Genomic DNA, 20,843 nt, shown 5'->3' with positions numbered 1-20,843 from the left:
TATTATGCAATACGAACCTTTTACGGAGGAAGAAGTAGCGGAGGTCATAACAAGTATCCAGAACAACAAATCAAGTGGACCCGACTCTATATACGGTGAGCATATTAAAGAAATATGGCCTGAAATGAAAGATGAAATACCGTATTTCACGGCATAATCGTCGCCACCGCGTAATCGTCGCATCCTTTATTTTCAACACAAAAATCGGACTTTAAACCTTTAATTACATAATCGTCGCACGTCCAAATTTTGTTCACTAATCTGGTTAAAAGGTAAATGGAACTGCAACGTAAGTTGCACATGAATGCGCAATTTAAATACGTGTATGGTTTATGGGCAATTTGGCAACACAGTCACGTTTGCGACATGTTGCACAACGTATAAATAAATAATACCGGTATATGTACGACGCATGGCTTACCGGTAGACTATCGGCAGTTTGACAACGTGGTCGCGAGACAGTGTACTATTTATTCACCACCAACATATTATGCTTACCGGTAGGCTATCGGCAGTTTGACAACGTGGTCGCGAGACAGTGTACTATTTATTCACCACCTACATATTATGAGTTCCCATTTGAAATACGTAAGGCTGTAAGTTATCGCTTATCGGCAACGTCGCCAGGAAATACCGGCTAGGTAGGTTGAATGGACCTCGAACCAGCCCTCAGATACAGGTAAAATTCCCTGACCCGGCCGTGAATTGAACCCGAGGCCTCCGTGTAAGAGGCAAGCACGCGCTACACCATGGGGCCGGCTCCTGTGTTATTGCGCACGAAGTGAAATCCAACACGATAACGCAGATTTCCACGGAATTATTCAGCCGAATTATTTACGATGTCTCAGTTGTCATCGCTAGACTCTTATCTTACTACTACGTCATAAGTGTCCGGGCATGGGATGAAAACTTTTATCCAAGCAGTCAAGATAATTATTATCCAATGCTATTAAAGTTTTATTTTATAAACTCGTCAGTAATGTAATATAAAATCATCAATTACTGGGAAGAAATATTAACCTAATTACCGTATGTTTAAAAGAAATTGAAAAAAAATGAATGTTTGTTACTGACGTCTCGGAATACAGTCAACTATACAGATCTACACCGCGCTAGCTAGAGCTCCGGTTTGCGAGCTTTGCGCAAGCGCAGTAGTGTGTCGCAACCAACGAGCTAAACTGATAAATTGTTGCATGCTTCCTTGCTGCCTAACAGTATTGGCTGCTCTGGAATGGACAGATCACAGATGCATTTATTTGTTTCAGATTTACATGATTACTGTAGACATGTGTGCGTGAGAATTTAAGTTTTTAATTTGTGTTTTGGGTGTGTGCAGAAATAATTTGTTTTAATAGTGAACAATTACGGAAAGTCATTTATATCGCAAAACATTAACGTGTGAAGCATTTATAAGCGATTATGGGTAAATATAGAAACTATTCTGCGGGCTTCAAGCTAAGCGTAATTGCCTTCGCTGAACAGCACGGGAACAGAGCTGCAGAAAGAAAATTTTCTGTGAGTGAAAAGTTGGTGCGTGACTGGCGGAAAGTAAAAAACAAGCTAAAAAGCACAAACCCTTCTAGACGCGCGTTTAGAGGTCCTAAAACAGGGAAGTTTCCTATAATTGACGAAGAAGTGTTTAGGTACGTCAGTGAAATACGTAACAATGGCTGCAGTGTATCATATGAAATGTTACAAATTAAGGGACAGGAGGTAGCGCGCAAACACAACATACCGGTAACTCAGTTTAAGGCGACTCGTGGGTGGATTAAGGGGTTAATGCGACGACACAATCTGTCAGTGCGAAGGAGAACAACACTAAGCCAAAAGTTGCCAGCTGATTACACGGACAAGATTGTAAATTTTCACCGATTTGTCATACGTTTGCGCAAGGAAACTTCGTACTTGCTTTCTCAAATCGGTAATGCCGATCAGACTCCAATCTTTTTTTATATGCCTCGCAACAGCACTATTGCGCTAAAAGGATCACGGAGTGTATTAATGAAAACCAGCGGTAGTGAGAAGTTGCGATGCACGGCAATGCTAGCCATTACAGCTGACGGGAGAAAGTTGCCGCCTTACATCATTTTCAAGAGGAAAACGATGCCTAAGAATATACAGTTTCCCCGTGGAATTCATGTACGAGTGCAACCAAACGGTTGGATGGACGTAGAACTCATGCTGGACTGGGTTAAAACTGTGTGGAATAGAAGATCTGGTGCACTACTAAAACAACCAGCTCTGCTTGTTTTAGTTTCCGAGGTCACCTCGTGAACGAAGTGAAGCAAATTCTCACTACAAATAAGACACGACAGATAGTCATTCCTGGTGGCCTAACATCTGCTTTGCAGCCACTAGACGTATGTGTTAATATACCCTTTAAAGACCACTTACGTCGATTTTACAACGAGTGGATGATGAGCGGCGATCAGCAATTGACGCCCGCCGGAAATATCAGGCGTCCACCCTTCGACTTGTTATGCTCGTGGGTGAAGAAGAGTTGGGATCTTATACCCCCTGAACTAGTCTCCAAGAGCTTCAAAAGGACTGGGATTTCGAATGCACTAGACGGTTCCGAAGATGACGCAGTGTGGCAGGGAGACGAAGAATCTGATACTGGTATTAACAGAGGCGAGGACGGCGCATCAGATAGCGAAACCTGCGATAGCGACACCGAAGATTTGGAATAAATTGCGTACCGGTAAGTCCGCATTTCACAACAAAGCGATAATTTTTTGCAAGTGTAATATTTTAACTTTAATACTCAAATTAATGACAAATTAACTTAATACGTTCATTTTTATTTTCAGGTTGGAAAAACGCTCGCCGAATTGTTGCGAAAAATTATGAATTTTGTTTTAGACTATTTTAATTATTTTGATGTATAAACACGAGTATTACGTGCATCTTAAATTTGTATCAAATACAATTTAGTTATAAATACATTTTTTGAGTAATACAAATACTGGTATTAAATATTCATCGTATAATGGTCGCACCCTACAATTTTTTTCGAAAATTTTGGTATAAAAAGTGCGACGATTATGCCGTGAAATACGGCAATCAATCTTCTTAAACGGATGCCTAGAGCAAAGCAATATTCCGAACAGTTGGAGGAAATCCACGGTCAAAATGTTATACAAAGGGAAAGGAGACACTGGGGATTCTAACCTATACAGAGGAAACGCCCTGGAATGCACGATGTTACTGACTAAATTACTATGCAAAAGGCTTACAAACATAATAGACCTGAAATTACCTGAGGAACAGTTCGGTTTCAGGAAAAACGGAAGCACAATCCAAGCCATTACCTGCCTACTCAACGACATACAGACTACCTTTTCAAATCCAGGACAAAAACTACATGCAATATTTATAGATTACATAAAAGCTTTCGATTCAATCAGTCGGAAATTAATAATAGAGAAACTACAGCAATTGGTTGGTAGAGAGAACTATCTATTGCGAATTATTCAAAACATACTTCATGACAACAGCATAATCATCAGTGAAGGTTTAAATATCTCATGACCAATTCATCAAACAAACGGGGTACTCCAAGAAGATCCACTGAGCCCTCTGCTCTTCATTGCAGCAACAGCTGACGTAGTTCAAGCAATATCATCAGAAAAGGTACGCCTATATATCTATGCAGATGATATGGTAATAACATCAACAGACCAGGTAGAATTGCAGATTGCCTTCGATCAACTGGTGCAATGGACAAAGGAAAATGAACTACAAATTAACGAAAAAAAGACTGTGTCCATGAGCTTCAGAAAAGGGGGACCACAGGCCTCTTTCTTCTACCAAGAAAAGAAACAAACAGCAGTGTCACACTTCAAATATCTCGGCATGACCTTACAAACACATGGCATCATATTCAGAAAACACATAGAAGACAAAACAAACACGGCTAGCAAGGCGATGAACGACATAAAACTCATCAACAGACTATCAATTGGAACAGCACTGAAATTTTTCAAAATTAAAATCACTCCCATCATAACATATGGACTAGAATTAATGTGGATACACTGCACACAGAGAAATCTGGAACAGATTGAGAAAGTGAAAGCCACTTTTCTGAAAAAAATATTATGCCTTGACAAATTCACACCCTCTCGGCTCCCATACGAGCTCACCAGGGAGCCTTTCTTCAGTGAGGAACTACGACTACAGCTACTTTTGCCAGCAACTCCTACACATAAAGGCCTCATGGAAGTGCTTTGGAAAAAGAAAAATGAAATATGGTCAGAGTTCTACGCTATAGACGCTACGATCTACAGCGATTGGCAACAAGGGAACTATGAGCTGAGACATTTAGTGACACGCTACGCCATTCATGGCTTCCACTTCAAGGTGTGCATGACCAGCAAATATCACGATCCAGACGTCATCTGTGTTTGTGCATTATGAAACAGAAACTGTGATGGATATCACGCAATGATATGCAGTGAAAGGAAGTGTTCATTGAAAATGCTTTGCAGTGAGGGACAGTGACTATCCTAATAACTATTGTTAACTATTTGGTTTTTTTCCTGCACATTGTGCGCTTTTCCTCTTTATTATTAATACTGATACTAAAGAATTTAATGGCCAGTCACTTGTCTCTGTCAATTGAGCAGTAGGCCTACCACACTTGAGTAAACCTAATCACTGCTATCATTTGAATTATCGTCTTGGGCCGCCAACTTCCCTGCTACCAGCATGCCGTCATTCCAAATTATGCCATCTTCACTGCCATCTCGCTAGCCATGCATCGACAGCATTCGAGGTTCCGTCTTTTATGAAACTTTTAAAAATACAGTAGAAGTCCGTTATAGCGAGAATTCACAACGTCGGAAAATTTACTCGCTATAGCGGATTGTCGTTATATCCGATTTTTGTATAAAAGTCGGAAAACCCCTCATGCATTTTAAAATCGGTATGAAACGGCAATCAGTTTGTTCAAAACTTGCATTTCCGCAGATGTTATCCACACTACGGCTGGCTTGTTTGTTATTTTTCGAAATCCGATACTACGTGAAACTGTATATTTAATTTCATTCTGAAAAAAATAGAGTACCGTATTTCTCCGAATCCAAGATGAACCCCACTTTTTCCTTCAAAAAAATTTAAATCAGGCTCAAAAAGTACTTTGTAAAATCATATGAATGCCTTTGTTGTACAGTAGGCCTACGCATTTTGAAACTATTTTTAGACGCCAAACATTGACTTTCGTCATGCCTTTTTTTGCGGCTGCACAATTATTCTTTATTTCCGCGGGTTTAAGGACCATTAACTTAAAATTGGCATCATAATACCGAAGAGAACCCTTCGAAAATTTGCCAGCAGTACCTATTCCAAGCGTCTGTACATTACGATGTTCCATCAGGAAATTATTCTTGCTGTCTATGAAACTGTTACTTTTACTCAGCGTCAGATGTAACTGGCTACCGCTACACGCAAGTCTCGGTTGCCAGGTTCGGCCAACTTCAGCGGCTAGCGACGTGTAGGCCGATTCGCGGACATCGAAAGTCAACGAACGAGTTTATTGCGCCACGGTATGGCCATTCCGCTACTTGTCTTCACACTAACGCCAAATATTGGCTTTAGCTAGGCCTATGCCGAAAATATTCCTGCTGTCTATAAGACTTAATTTTGCTAAGCGTCTAGTACAATAGACGCGTTATAACTCTGCCACTGAGTAGCCATGGCCTTTCTAAGAATTCGAAGGCTCGCATGTTTTGATGTCATTCTGCAGATTTGAGAAACGTTTTTGTAAACGTTAATAGAACGCCATACACTCTTCACTATTTCCTGCGATCCTGTGTGTAACTTCACTGGCGATGTAGGCTATAGTAAGGAGGCGGTCGTTTGTCAACAAGTTTCGTGCGCGTGTGAAAAGAAGTAGCGTGGTTACCGCGGTAGTTGCCAGGGGTATCCATTAACTTACTGTTAGGCCGCGAATGCAAGGCAACCCTTGAGTTTTCGCATGAGATTATGAGAAAAAAAGTCTTGGGATTCTGAGAAATACGGTATCACTCCAAAGGCTTCTGTGGCAAACACTTCAGTTCTCTTCTTCAAACGGCGTCACCTAACCTAACCGTACATGTATCATGAAAACATTTTCAAACGCACGTAGAGAAATGATAACCTCCTCGCGAAAAATTTACATTTAAATAACCTTTCCGAAATTTAACTAGACTGTACTCTGCCATATCTTGAAGTGTATCACATTCTTACTTAATTTCCGTATATAACATTAAAATACATCGTTTAATTCAGTCTTTATTTTTAACGAGTTAACAACTGCTATCGGCCACGTTATTTACGCATTTATTACGAAACCTATTATCATGTTTCATTTCGAATTTTCTATAGAGAACAGCAGTCGACGGGTATTAGGTACTAATCAACTCCAACATCGCCTTTGAATGTCGACGAGAGAACTCGCAAATGCACAAAGTGAGAAAACTATACCGTACGGTACTGAAGAAGATCGATCGCATTTTGTTGCAAACGTTTCAGTTTTCTTATTCAAACAGCGTCACCTATCCTAACTTAACCGTACTATACGTATGATGAAAACACAGTCCAAGCGCCAGTAGAGAAATGATAACATTCTCGATATACATTTTCATAATAGCCGTTCCATAATTTAACCAGACGCGAGAAAATATAAACTAACCTCCGAAATCCAAATTAAGCACTCTGCCATACCTCGAAGTGTATCTCTTTCTACTTAATTGAGTATTTAGCCTCAAAATTAAGCGGTCGTTTAGCCCGCCTTAATTTTTAACGAGTTAACAACCGTTTATTTACCGGTACGCATTTATAACGAAAATATGTTCTCTTTCATTTCGAATTTTCTTTACGGAACAGCAGTCGACGGGTATTACTATTCGACTACGACATCGCCTTCGAATGTCGACGAGAGAACTCTCTAGTGCACATAGCGAGGAAACGATGCCGAAGGTAATCGATCGTATGCAATATCATCGCTGGGGTGCATAAATATCGCTTACGGAAAAAATCGCACGCGCTTAATCGCTCGTAATAACGGATGCGTCAGTGATATGGCTCTCGCTGTAACCGAAGGACGATACACAGTTTAATATAGGAATTTTGAAGTCGTCGCTATATCGGAGTTCTCGTTATATGCCGTACTCGCTATAGCGGACTTCTACTGTAGTTTCATTCCCGACTACAGAATCCAAACAGTGATAACCTATTCCGAAATGCTTTCTGGAGATAGTCTCTGATATTCCCAGTTGGCGCATGTGTAGAAGAAGCCACTTCTTCCGAATAAAGCCGTGCTTTAGCAGAAAACTTGCCAAACAACCACCTATTAACTAGCATATGTTACGACTTGTTCTTCCGAATGTATTACCTACATGGTGACTGCAAGCATTCCTTGGATAACTGCTGCTGTGGAAAGCCAAATCCATATTTTATGTATATTTCATCTTTGTTCTCCACATTTATCACATCAGAATTTACTGGAACAGCTGTAAATGAGGTAAGAGACCGCACTGTGTAGGTTAGGTACTGGTATGCTATCAAGTGTCCGCACAGTGCCAGAAGTTCAACGACCGGGCGAGTTGGCCGTGCACGTAGAGGCGCGCGGCTTTGAGCTTGCATTTGGGAGATAGTAGGTTCGAATTCCACTATCGGCAGCCCTGAAAATGGTTTTCCGTGGTTTCCCATTTTCACACCAGGCAAATGCTGGGGCTGTAACTTAATTAAGGCCACGGCCGCTTCCTTCTAACTCCTAGGCCTTTCCTATCCCATCGTCGCCATAAGACCTATCTGTGTCGGTGCGACGTAAAGCCCCTAGTAAAAAAAGAAGTTCAACGACGGGAAGATTAAAAATAAATAACAAAGAAGTTTACCGCATTCATGGATATCTACAAGTGTCGTGGTAATGCGTTTTATTAACATAATGTTTAATTTTGTACGATCATCGCCACCATTTCTTTATTAACGCATAGAATGTTTTGTTTGATATCTCCAAAAATCATTAAATGGGGATGTAAAATTATTATTATTATTCGTGAGATACGTTGGCCTGTAAAACAATAATTACGATTGTATTCTTTTTATCATGTTTCAAACCTACTTCTCTCTCAAAAAAAAAAAGAACCCCCCACCTATATTGGCTCAGATTACGAGATATTCAATGATCACTTTGTTAACACAATGAGCAGTATTGCCGTCTATTTACGGCAGTGTTGTGTGTGGCCCACAGGAGTACTGCCGTCTATTTACTTTCTCGAAGTTTTCTTCTATCCACGTTTCATGTTGAATATTTGAAATTGTTTCCTGACATTGTAATGTCTGTTTTTTAGAACAAGTTGGGGTATATCTGACATGTTCGGCAAAATTGAATCCACCACGTTTTATAACATCTCGTATGTTCTGTCGCAGCATCCGTACTTAAGGTACTCGTCCACGATGCAACAAAACTTGCATGCCACTTTTGTGTTGCGCAAGAAAAATGGCAGGCACTATTTACACACAGCACGCAAGTTTGCCTTTTTTCTTGTTGCGCAACACGAAAACTTGCGCGCCCAAGGAAATGTTGCACCGAGTGTTTACACCTCGCTATTTAAGTGGCGCAAGTTTTCTCGCATACAACTTTCCTAGTCAGCTGTTCTAGCGGATGTGTTTATAGTAGCAAGCATGTCTTCTGGTGAGGTGTTATCGGCGGCTTGCTTATCACTGATTTTATTATGACGATGAAAATAAAGACGAGAAAGAGCGAGACGGAACGGATTTTAGGTCGTGAACATTGTGGTGTTGTTAATTACTTGCTACAGGAATTGTACATGGGAGACCAAGTCTTTTGCAAAAATATCCTGCGAAAGTCAGCGGCTGATTTTGAATATCTGCTGAGAAGAGCAGCGCGGTTGATACAAAAGAAAGACACGCTAATGAGAAAATGAATATCACCAATGGATGGCCTTGTGTTGACATTGAGATATTTAGCAACAGGTAAGCCGATTTTTTTAAAATATGGATTGTATACAGTACACATAAGGAATCATTTCTTTTAGCTTATTGTAATTTCCTACATTTTGTTTTGTTACAGGTGACAGTTATCAATCATTGATACCGACATGCTCTATTTCACGTGCAATATCTGAAGTTTGTGATGCTATTTACAGCGTGATAAACGCTCTCTGCCGTTTTTGTTTATTTCTGTAGTCCGTTGCCTCAACCTTCCATAAACATTCTTGTGCTTCAACTAAATAGGCCTATATCAGCTTTCTCGTCACCTCCCTCGTTCATTACGTGTTCTGAGACATTGTAACCTGTAAATGAAGTTACATAAATTATGCAATTATTACTAAGATGGGTATCTATTTTGAGGCATGTTATATTTCATTTACAATAAAGGATATACAGGTACGTACTTACGTTAATTTATTCCCGAGTGTGAACCTCTCAAACATCAGTATAATGTCACAGCAGACTGCCACGTGAGAAAGTTGCGCCACAAAAATGATCTAAACTTTTTACGCCACTTTCAGATGGCGCAACTTCCTCTCTTCTGCTGTGTACACGCTGCCACTTTTGACTTTGCACGCAACTTGGAAGTTGCGCAGAATTCGAGTGGCGCGTGCAACTTTTCGAATTGCATGACTGTTTTCACGAAACCACTCAACTTTTCTTTCCAAATCGAAGTTGCGTGCCATTTTAGTTGCATCGTGGACGAGTAGCTTAACGTAACCTAACTTACGCGATTCTGCAACAAATTATAACACCCGGAACTGATTTCTATTGCTTTTTCCTGCGAGTGCATTGCACAACTATTCCTTGACAATACACATTATTTTACTTTTCCCGCATCTCTGGTTTCCGTACAAACAAACAAATAAACAAACAAACAAACAAACAAACAAACAAACAAACAAACAAACAAACAAACACTCCCTGACAGTAAACAAATACAGGTGGTAACGGCGGAAACGAATCGAGGATGCAAGCTTGTTCTGCAACCTACAAGTAATATTTTGACTAACGAGGAGTCTGACGATGAAACTGATATTTATGATAGTGATAGTGATTGTATTGTGTCCGATGAGAGTGAAATTGGTTATTCCTCGAAAGACGACAATACGGAAATTGAGGACGAAGTGAAGCGCTCTGTTGTTGCAAAGAAGCCTAAGCTGTCACCTGTACAAACCAAAGGAAGAGGGTGGTGTTATGCAGGCAGGTTTCTTCCTTACGCTTTCTGCTCATACTGATACATCAAATTAAGGGGTTAGTGATAATCTTCATTTGAACTGTAATGACAATAATCCAAGACCTAAAGTGTCTATTTTCAAAAAAGTTGTTGATCGTAATATTATGAACTTCATAGTGTCAGAAATGAACAAGTACTACTTATTTGTTACCGAAAATACAGACGTAAAGGAAAAGTTGAATGTACATAAGTGGCAAGGCATAACCGTGGAGACTATGTTTTCCTGGCAACTAAAAGACTACTAATAAATTGATCGAACTTCCGACAATTTTTCCTTCACTCTAAGACTTCTTCACTTTTCTGACAACAATCTACAACTCTCCCGGTGACAAACTTTAAAAATCAGGCCTGTAATAAATTATTTCAGAGAGAATTTCTATCCCTTCCAAAATATCTGTATTGACGAGAGCCTAGTTGCATGGAAAGGTTGCCTAAAATGGAAACAATACATTCCCTAAAAGCGACACAGGTCTGGTATAAAGATGTTTATAGGTATAGACTTTTGAATCTGGATTTATCCTTGATTTTATTGTTTATACTGGAAAGGATATGGAAATTGAAATTGTTGTAAAATCAAGTCAGTGCGTTGTAAAGGGTACAAACTTGATCATATATAGTAATTACATTTTTGTCATTATTTTGTGAAAAATATTTCCTATGCCATTGATTTCAATTAAATTGAAGGTATCAGTTACGTACCGTAAGTGTAAATTATGTGAATTTATTGATAGAGAAAAGTTAGATTGAAAATAACTTAAAATTCAGAATTCAAAATTTTCAAAAAAAAACTCTTCTGGTGGCCTGTGAGTGTCACCAAAACTCACTGATCAAAAGGTTAATGATCTTGCCTGCTGTATTAATAGCAACAACCGTAAATATTTCTCAACTAAAGTGAACTCGTTTCCTTATCATGAGGTGGTGCAGCTCTCTTTAGATAGGACTCCAGTGGAAGGGAGTTGAATGTACCATTTTTACCACATATCAATCCGGCTCCATGGCTAAATGGTTAGCGTGCTGACCTTCGGTGACAGGGGTCCTGGGTTCGTTTCCAGGCAGGGTCGGGAATTTTAATCATCCATGGTTAATTTCGATGACACGGGGGGCTGGGTGTGTGTGTCGTCTTCATCATCATTTCATCCTCATCACAACGCGAAGATTGCCAAAGAGCATCAAATCAAAAGACATGCACCTGGTGAGCCAAACATGTCTTCAGACACTCCCGGCATACTCCATTTCATTTTTCTTTCACTGCATATCAACCTTTCTGCCATTCGTAAATCTCTGGCAATACGGTACCGGGAATTGAACTCAGGTTTCCGAGAACAGCAGCTAATTGTGCTAATCCTTACGCTCGCACAGACATTTTTAACTACAAAACGTAGACGTATACAGTACAACCTTGATTATCCATTCCCGGAAACTACGTTTTCCCGTATTATTCGTTCAAATTACGTGGTCCCGCGAGCATCCTAATAAAATCACGTTGTAAAAATTCTGCATTATCCGTTTCTCGAAAAAACAACTTCCCGGATCAACCATCCAGAAATTTCAGTCCCATCAATGCTAAATACATGACCACGCATTTTTTTTTTTCAAGAAACTGCATCTCACGAAAGGCCGGCTACCGGTACGGCATACTTACAGATCTTGGTATTAACGCCTTGTCATTGCGGTAATGTCCGCCTCCATAGCGTAACGGTTAGTGTTATTAGCTGCCGTCCTCGGGGGCCCGGGTTCGATTCCCGGTACTGCCAGAAATTTAAGAATGGCAGGATGGCTGGTATGTGGTTCAAATGGTACACACAGCTCACCTCCAATAGGGGTGTGCCTGAAAAGAGCTGCACCACTTCGGGATGAGGGCACTAGTTTACTTACTTATTGCGGTAATGTGAGGAAGTACTGTACTGGAAAAGCGATTGGCGGCGAACTTGCATAAGGGTCTTAGCATCGCATTCGGGTGGTACTGTTTAGAGAATCCGTTGAAATCAAAGCAGAGTGTGTCCCCAACAATTGGAAGGAGACAAAACGCATTTCCACAGCTTTACTTGAAGACGGAACAAATTTCGTCGAATGTTCATACGATACTTGCAAAACATCTACATTATGTCCAGGGTTAGATGTTTAATTTTTTTGAGTGTATCACCGAACAGGTTTTCCGCATTTCCCTTAGGGCACTGTATAGTCACTGGGCTTTAAGGCAGGAATCGAAACTGCTCCATCTTAAGTAACACAAATTTACAGTAGTATTTTAATATTATCGTACACGATGTTGTAAAAACTGCAGTCGTTTTATTTGCGCACATTGCATTTAAAGTTTTGTATCATTTCAAACGCATACCGACTTGTACAGCGCGCACGCTTTCCAGCTGAGCTCAAGGTCGCGAATAATCGTAATTTCGGAAATGTTAGTGATATATTTTCTCTTTCCAATTTGATTGTGATTAGTGACGGGCAGAATTGAATTTAATGCATTCGAGAACATTAAGATCAATACTGACATTCGAAACCATATTCTAAGAGTTCAACATAACCTTGAAAAGCAGATGTAGGCCTAATTTACGCGGTACAAGATTTCCATAAAATGACTACGAACAGTATACTGGCGAAAAAATTACAATGGAAGATAAAAAAAAGAGGATTTTGCCATCATGTTGGGCGCTTTTGTATCTAATGTGCTTCATTTTATTAGATTGGAGCATTAAAGAACTACTTGTGGTCGATTGTTGTTTGGCTTGCCGTTATGGGTATTAGATTTTTGGAAGAGTTTGGCTCTGGCTGATCAAAGTAGCTGAAATGAATGAAATTTTCAGAGCAAAACTGACAGTTTCAGAGGTAAAACTGAATGTAAAGTTCCAAGATTTCTTAAGTCGCGTACCGGTAATTAATGTTTGAAGCCAGCCCCGCGGTCTAACTTGCCTGCCTCTCACCCGGAGGTTCTCTTACCGGCCAGGTAAGGCATTTTTGCCTCTATATGAGGGCTGGTTCCAGGTTCACTTATCCTACAATTACCTTTAATTGAGGAGCTATTGAATGGTGAGATGGCAGCGCGAGTATAAAGAGCCCAGAATAACGGCCGAAAGGATTCGTCACACTGACCATGCGTCACCTCGTAATCTGCAGGTCTTACGACCAAGGGTGGTCGCTTGGCAGGCAGAAGGCCCATTGGGACTGTAGTTTGGTTTGGTTTAGGGAAGCTGTGATTTATGTGGCCAGGAACGCTTCGTGACCCATGCATACTTTTTGTTTGCTTCCTAGAAGGAACAAAGGTGATTTGACTCTGTCATATGGCGAGAACATTGTGTCGTTTATTGAGAAATACGGCGACCTTTTAGAATTGTTCCATTGTGAATATAAACCACCCATCTATTTCAGCTGAATTTTATATTATTATTATTATTATTATTAGGTGTAGTTAGGGATTTCAGTCCCATCTTCGAGCATCGCAGGAAGTGAGTTCAGATCTCACTGGCATCTGCCAAGAGTATGTGGGGTATTCCCATGGCAACCAGAGATCTTCAGTGTATTATTTTCTTTTCCTTTGTGTATGAGCTGTGCCATGCGTTTTATTTGTTGAATGTATTCTGGAACAACATTGGTTCTGACGCGACGGTCCGTTTATATTGTAGGTCCAGAATCATGGATTTTAGTTTGACTCGAGGCATTCTGATGGTGATGTTTGGTCTCATATGATGTGTATATTATTATCATTCCGTAGGGTAACAAGTTAAACTTAGGTTAGGATTCACTCAGACTTGTGTGTAAGTTATGTAAATATACCCTGTGTTAATGGGGAATGATTTTATTAGTTTATTATTCCATATATGCAGGATTATGATAAAGACATTATATGACTGTTGTACTTAGTCTCGTCCTCAACACATATTTAAACAATCTTCAACATTAGCTGCAAAATTTGTAATTATTCATGTATATTCAATATGGTTATTTTGCATCAGCTCCCACTCCAATTTTAAAATTTTAAATATTGTTCTCATTCCTTTTTAGTTATATGACACCCGTATTCACCTACCCTTTATGCCGCTAAGTTATTTTTATATATTTTATCATGCCCACTTGATTTTATAACCCAGTTAATGACCCTGTAGATTTATCGTCGGAGACCCAATGGGTAAGGGGGCAGGTGAAGTATATATGTGATTATAGAGGACAGCTCTATTAATATTAAGGAAAATATAATATTGCAATTCTTAATTTAAGGTTACGTACCTCCGTCACCATTTCACTCTGGCCAGCAGTATACGAAAATTCAGTAATTAGCTTTGCAATTCCAGAATATGACCTCACTGCTTCAGCTAAAATTTTTAGAATTGCAGATTTAGGCAGAAGTGGCCTCTTCTTCCCTTCTTCATTACTGGTATCACTGGTGAAATTATCATCTTTTGACTTCCTCCTGCTTCCACCTATGCCCTGTACACAAGAAGAATTATTTTCATATCAATATAATTTTTGTAAACTTTTGAAATGTTCAAAATGTATCACACAATTATTAAGACAATGGTGCCTAGAACAATTAAGTAAAATAAACAGAGAACGGATTTTTAAAAATACAGGCAGAGGACTAGAAATATTATGTTTTAATTTACATTAGTATAAGCTCAGATGAACAACTGAGATGGTCACAGTTCGAAGAAATTATAATTTCTAAGAATGCATTAATTCAGTCAACAGGTTCAATAATGAAAGTAGTGGAAAGGAACACACAAGTACAAATCAAGTCGTATATAGAAAGAGTGGAACATAAAAAAGAAGACAGCAGTGTAAAAAGATGTAATTATCCTTGCCCTTTAGTGTTTTCTATTTCTCCCTTGTTCCACACTGACCTGTAACTGTGTTTATCTTATTTTATGTTCATTTAGATGTTCCTATCTTTCTGGATATAAACAGCTTCTATCATGACTCTGACCTTCCAAAATTGATGAAGGATACAAGAAAAAGTTTGTGTACGGCAACTTCAGTGGCACAGTAGTTGTTTAGTCACTGGCCTTGTGTCCCTAAGAGAGAGGCTTCAATTCAGGTAAAGGTCAGCAACATTCTGTCTTTAGGCATCTGGTGAGTTAAAGAACAGCCTTAGGATGGAATTCTGACAACATGGCATCTTAAAATGTAAGGCAACTGACAGGAGGTTAAAATAATAATAATAATAATAATAATAATAATAATAATAATAATAATAATAATATATTGTTAATGAAATTCCATCGAAGACAAACATAAGTTGACAATCTGATGCTTGTAGCCCACATAGTATTTCACGATGAATGACTTAGGGCTTTGCTGACACACTGTACATTACAATATTTTACAGTGTGAAAAGGTTTTCCTCTTGTTCATAGAAAGTTTTCATACAACTTATGCATTCATACTGTCTGAAGCACCAATGCAGTGATGTACTTAGAATTTTTTCTCACACATTACATATGCATATATCCTGAACCTGCAGTGAAGGGATGTGTACAGCTGATGGGCAACGATGTGCTTAGAATTGCTTATAACACATTACGCATGCAGAATATGTCCAGAAGCTGCAGTGCAAAGATGTACTTAGAATTGCATCTTACACATTACTCATGCATACATGTGGTGAAACGATGCACCCACGAAATGTTTCTTACACATTATGCATACTGCCTGAAGCATGGTACGGTGGGTGGTATAAGCTGAAGGGAAAATGAAGCTTACCTCTCAAGCACCTTCCTCGCACAAACATTTCGCTAAATTATAAAAAATAATATTTTAAGAACTGCGGACATTCATTCCTATCCTCCATAACATTACTTGTAGTTGCCTCCCTGACACGCTGTGTAACGCACTCATAAATGCTAACTCTTATTAAGAGAATTTGGTCCACCATTCAATACAACTTAAAACTTACACTACAACTGAACATCAAATTCAGTCATATGGAAGTTTTTTCTTCCACAACATGTTTCACCTCTCACTGGGTCATCCTTAGCTGGCCTGAACAATTGACGAAAACAACATAAATACCGTACTTACATGAATAATCACCCCCGTCGAATAATGTCCGCACCCTCATTTTAGGAAGGCTCATTTTGAAAAACAATGAAATAAACTAAAATTCCTTCAATCGAAAGAGTAACAGTCATAAACAAACATTTCGTATCACTCTGCGAGGTCCACGTGGTCTTTACGCAAATATGAACATGTAAATTTATGGGTGTAGCTGCTTTGCCTGAGATGATAAGAATGCATTATCACTGCTATGAAATATATTTTCCATGAAAATGAGCAAGTGGGCCTACTTACGTGACAGGTATTTCATTAATCTGAACTTGCAATAGGCCCAATTCCCTGTAGATGGGAAGATTCACTGTCTATTACATCACTAGAATGCTCTCCTAAATTACTTACAAATTCGTCACACACCACGTCTAAAACACTTAACATGCGGTCTCTTCTTACTTGGTGGTGGATAATTTTTTTTGAAAGAGATAAACTGGCGTATTCCGATGTTCGTCTAGAACACTTCTCACACATGGTCTCTCTTTACCGTCTTACTAATAAATGGTGTATAAATTTTATACAAGGTTTATACAAAGTATACGTGAAATTCGTCACTAATGTAAACCGTGTATAAACCTCCTGTGTATACATTTGATATAGTTATTCACTGAATTGCTTATACAGACCAGGACCCTTGCATAAGCGTTGTATAGCATAGAGTAGCGGAAAAAGAAACGAGTGAGCAGTTTATTTTCGTGGTATTTACTGTCTGTAGTAATATAATCGTGGTGAAATATTCAACTTATCCATTCAACATTGAAGGAATGGATGATAACGATGATGATCTTCACGATATTTTAAACACAGAAGACATACACCATTTAGGGGTTATGGAGGCCAGATATCTTCGTAAAGTAAAACACTTTTAAAGAGACAGAATGACAATGAATAACTATAAAAGAAATTATGGTTGGGCAAACTTTTGTGTAATAATGTGTTACTGCTTAATAGACGTTTGAAATTACAAGTTTATTATACATTATCTGCTTCTACAAAGATCTTTCTCAAATTTAAGTATAAAAAGGGATTTATTCCTTGACATAAAAAATGGTATAACTTGAAAACAGTATGTAATATGATTTCCATACTTTGTAGTTGAATACGCAGATATATGATGTATAAACGCCCAATAGAAACTTTTTTGATCAAACCTTTCTTTTAGCTACAAAATGGTTTCTCCTTCTTCCTGAAAACTAAGGATTTTGGAATGTGTACCCTTTTCAAAACACCGATTCAATTACAAATGCTTATGTTTTCCGTACTATCCCAGTTAGGAGCTCTTGATCTTTTCTCAAGCTTTTCCATTTCTTTCGTGGCATTCATTACACAAGCAAGCTGAAGAAATGTTGATATCAATATAAGCCAATTACCAGCTCTCTCACTTTGTGCTGCCACTACCTTTTCTATATGCCATGCTACTGCGTGACTTCCCGGAAAGTTTTGCTCTAGATAACACGCAGAAGCGATCATAAAGGCGGTGAACGTGCAAAATACGTCAGTGAACTGCAGGAAGAGATTCCTACGACTTGGAACAAGTGTGTACGTATTGTATAGTAATACAATGTGTATACCACGTTTATTGGTAAGAAAAATATACAATGCGTATACAGGGTTTATTCACTGTATGGTGATCTGAGGCTTCTACATCAAGTGACTCTCCGAGTATAACTATGCAAGTGTTAAACAACTGTATAAGGACCTTTTATTAGTGAGACTGTTACTGGACAGTAACACGACCAGTGGTGGATAATTCTTTTCGTGCAATGTAAACACTTGAAATAAGACACACCTGCGAAATCTGATGTTAGTTTTGCGATACAGTAAAACCTTGTTAATTCAAAGTCGTAATACAGAAATCGGACTTCCAATTACGTGATTTCGAATTAACAGCCATCTTGTAATTCAGAAACTGTAACCCTCGCCAGTTTTCGCAGATTCTGCTTTTCCGCATACTGCCTGCTACGTGATATTGTGGGGGTTCCTTAAAACGCTGAGTACAAAAGAATTACGATTTCACTCTATTTTCAACTATGAAACACACTACAGACACAGCGAAGTGAGTGAAAGTGGGCGGAAAGCTACCCCTGCACGTTTTAGATGACGCGTTCTATCGTGACGCGGAGAAATTCTGAATTTAAATTACTCTGTAAAATATGATACTATTTAAAAAATGTAAAGTAACTTTAGAATTAAAAGTCTGAATTGTTTTCTGTTTAAATATGACATATGGGGACAGTTTTCTTCCATCTATGGTTGCACAAAGCATAACTGCACATTCAGCATCGAAAATTAAGTGAGCCAGGAGCATGTTGGCAACCTTGACACAAATAAAACCCGTACCACAATTTCGTGCCTCACAATTAAAAAAAAAAAAAAAAGTAAGCAGGGATTATTCGCGTAAATACGGTACTATTAGAAATGTACAAAAACATGATACTAAAGTGATGATGAGTCCTGAATGCTTAAAAAGTTCTTAAACACGCAATTTAGCATGGCTATCTTAAAAAGTCCTCGTCAATATCTCGATAAAAAGTTAGCAAGTTCAAGTCGCAAAATGGGCCGAATATTTATCAGGTTCAATTGTAGGGAACCCCCCTTTAAATGAGGTAGAACCATTTTAAACTTGTAGAACAGATCTTTTGATGGAGAATGGCAACACAGAAAATCAAGTATCAGAATAAGTGGCAGTTCTTATGCCTGTTGGAGTCTAGAAAGGAAAGAAAAGTATGTTGGTGGAAATTCAAACTATGAGGCTAAAGGAATTTGAGTAAATGATGATACTATGTACTCACTTCCTGTCCTTCTGGATCTTAAGTGGGCTGTGAATTGCCCACACTGTCACATGTAGACTGAACACTGGCAGGCAGTTGTAGAGACCTGTTTGTTGCTGGGGGTAGGCATCTGACAAGGGGGTGGGAGTAGAATAGGAAGTGAAGGGCGGTGAACTGCAGCGAAAGCAATAGCTTGCCTGGTACATGCTTTGTTCAACGAAATCTATGAAAAAATCAACGTTTCTTTTGATGAATGAATAAATATTATGTCAGAGTCTAAAAGTTAAAAAAGACAAAGCATGTATCAGACAAGCAGTGCAGAAAAAATGATGGAACTCACACCAACCTATTAGAATACTAGTAACTAACTAACTAAGCAAGCAAGCAAGCAAGCAAGCAAGCAAGCAAGCAAGCAAGCAGGGGTATGGTGACTTAAGGCCAATCCTGTAGGTATTAATCTCAAAGATATTATACAGTATTTGATATAGCAGTAACAAGTTGAAATGGCGTATGGCTTTTAGTGCCGGGAGTGTCTGGGGACATGTTACGGCTCGCCAGGTGCAGGTCTTTCGATTTGACTCCCGTAGGCGACCTGCGCGTCGTGATGAGGATGAAATGATGATGAAGATGACACATACACCCAGCCCCCGTACCAGAGAAATTAACCAATGATGGTTAAATTTCCCGACCCTGCCGGGAATCGAACCCGGGACCCCTGTGACCAAAGGCCAGCACGCTAACCATTTAGCCATTGAGCCGGACCGTAACAAGTTGCTATCCCCTGATGAAAATGACAGATATGTGTTTGTCTCAAATGTGAACACCAGAAATGAATATTCACACTTTCTTCCTGTGTTAAGTATATTTTTTGCTGATGATAATCATGATGCTTGTCGTTTTAAGGGGCCTAACATCGAAGGTCATCAGCCCAGTATATTTTTTTTGTATCAATGAACATTTCATTAGTAGAAGCAGCAATGAAGCCTCAATGCATTGTTTTTCCTGGGGAAGAGGAAAAATGACTGTGGATGCGGGGTAATGTGGGTAATATAAAAATCGGGGGGAAAGCACAATAATAAAATACGGGTAATGTATTTGGATATATTTGTTTATGCAAATCTCATAAAATAATAATAATAATAATAATAATAATAATAATAATAATAATAATAATAATAATAATAATAATAATAATAATAATAATAATAATAGTGTGTAACCTCAAGAGAGAGGCTGGGTACAGGTCTTTCGAGTTGACACTTGATAGGTGGCCTGCGCATCTATGAAAATGTGGCCCTACTTATGATGAATTCTAATGCTGAAGACAGCACACACAGCCAGCCCTCGAACCATCTGAATAAACCAGGGAAGGTTAAAATTCCCGACCCTATCGGAACCCCTACAAACAAAGGCCAGGTAGCTAAACATTTAGCCACGGAGCTGGACATGCTTATACTATACACAACGGCATCAAAATAATCAACATATGCAATGAAAATTAAAAGTGTGACTTATCTGCAATCTCTTTACATTTCTTTTTACATCTTGTAATAACTGAAAACTTTTAAGGCCAGTTCTCTTATTGCAAATTAATGCTATACGTGGATATTACAGCGATAACCTGCATTTTGATAAAGATTCCGTAGACCCTTCCCAGACCTTAGGTCAAAGACCCAAAATGGCGTGGTTCAGTCAATGTCACAGCGGTCGACACGAGGCTGCAAACTTAGGAAGAAGTTGCCAGACCAGGCTAGTGAAAAGACCACTCGCCTGGATTGGTTAGGTCTGGCTTG

At 39.0% G+C, this 20,843-nt stretch overlaps 1 protein-coding gene across 1 annotated transcript in view; it reads right to left on the bottom strand.

Annotated features, from left to right (window-relative positions):
- The window catches only part of HUWE1 (HECT, UBA and WWE domain containing E3 ubiquitin protein ligase 1), a 1,366,532-nt gene that overhangs the window by 626,436 nt on the left and 719,253 nt on the right, over nt 1–20,843 (bottom strand). Inside the window, exon 31 of the mRNA XM_068226019.1 lies at nt 14,462–14,662. Coding sequence (XP_068082120.1) covers nt 14,462–14,662 — 201 coding nt within the window. The remainder of the gene's footprint in view (nt 1–14,461; nt 14,663–20,843) is intronic.

The sequence above is a fragment of the Anabrus simplex genome, chromosome 2 (assembly GCF_040414725.1).
Source record: "Anabrus simplex isolate iqAnaSimp1 chromosome 2, ASM4041472v1, whole genome shotgun sequence".
Classification (NCBI taxonomy): domain Eukaryota; kingdom Metazoa; phylum Arthropoda; class Insecta; order Orthoptera; family Tettigoniidae; genus Anabrus; species Anabrus simplex.
Note: the sequence above shows the minus strand (reverse complement) of the source record. Positions and strands in the feature narration are given on the sequence as shown.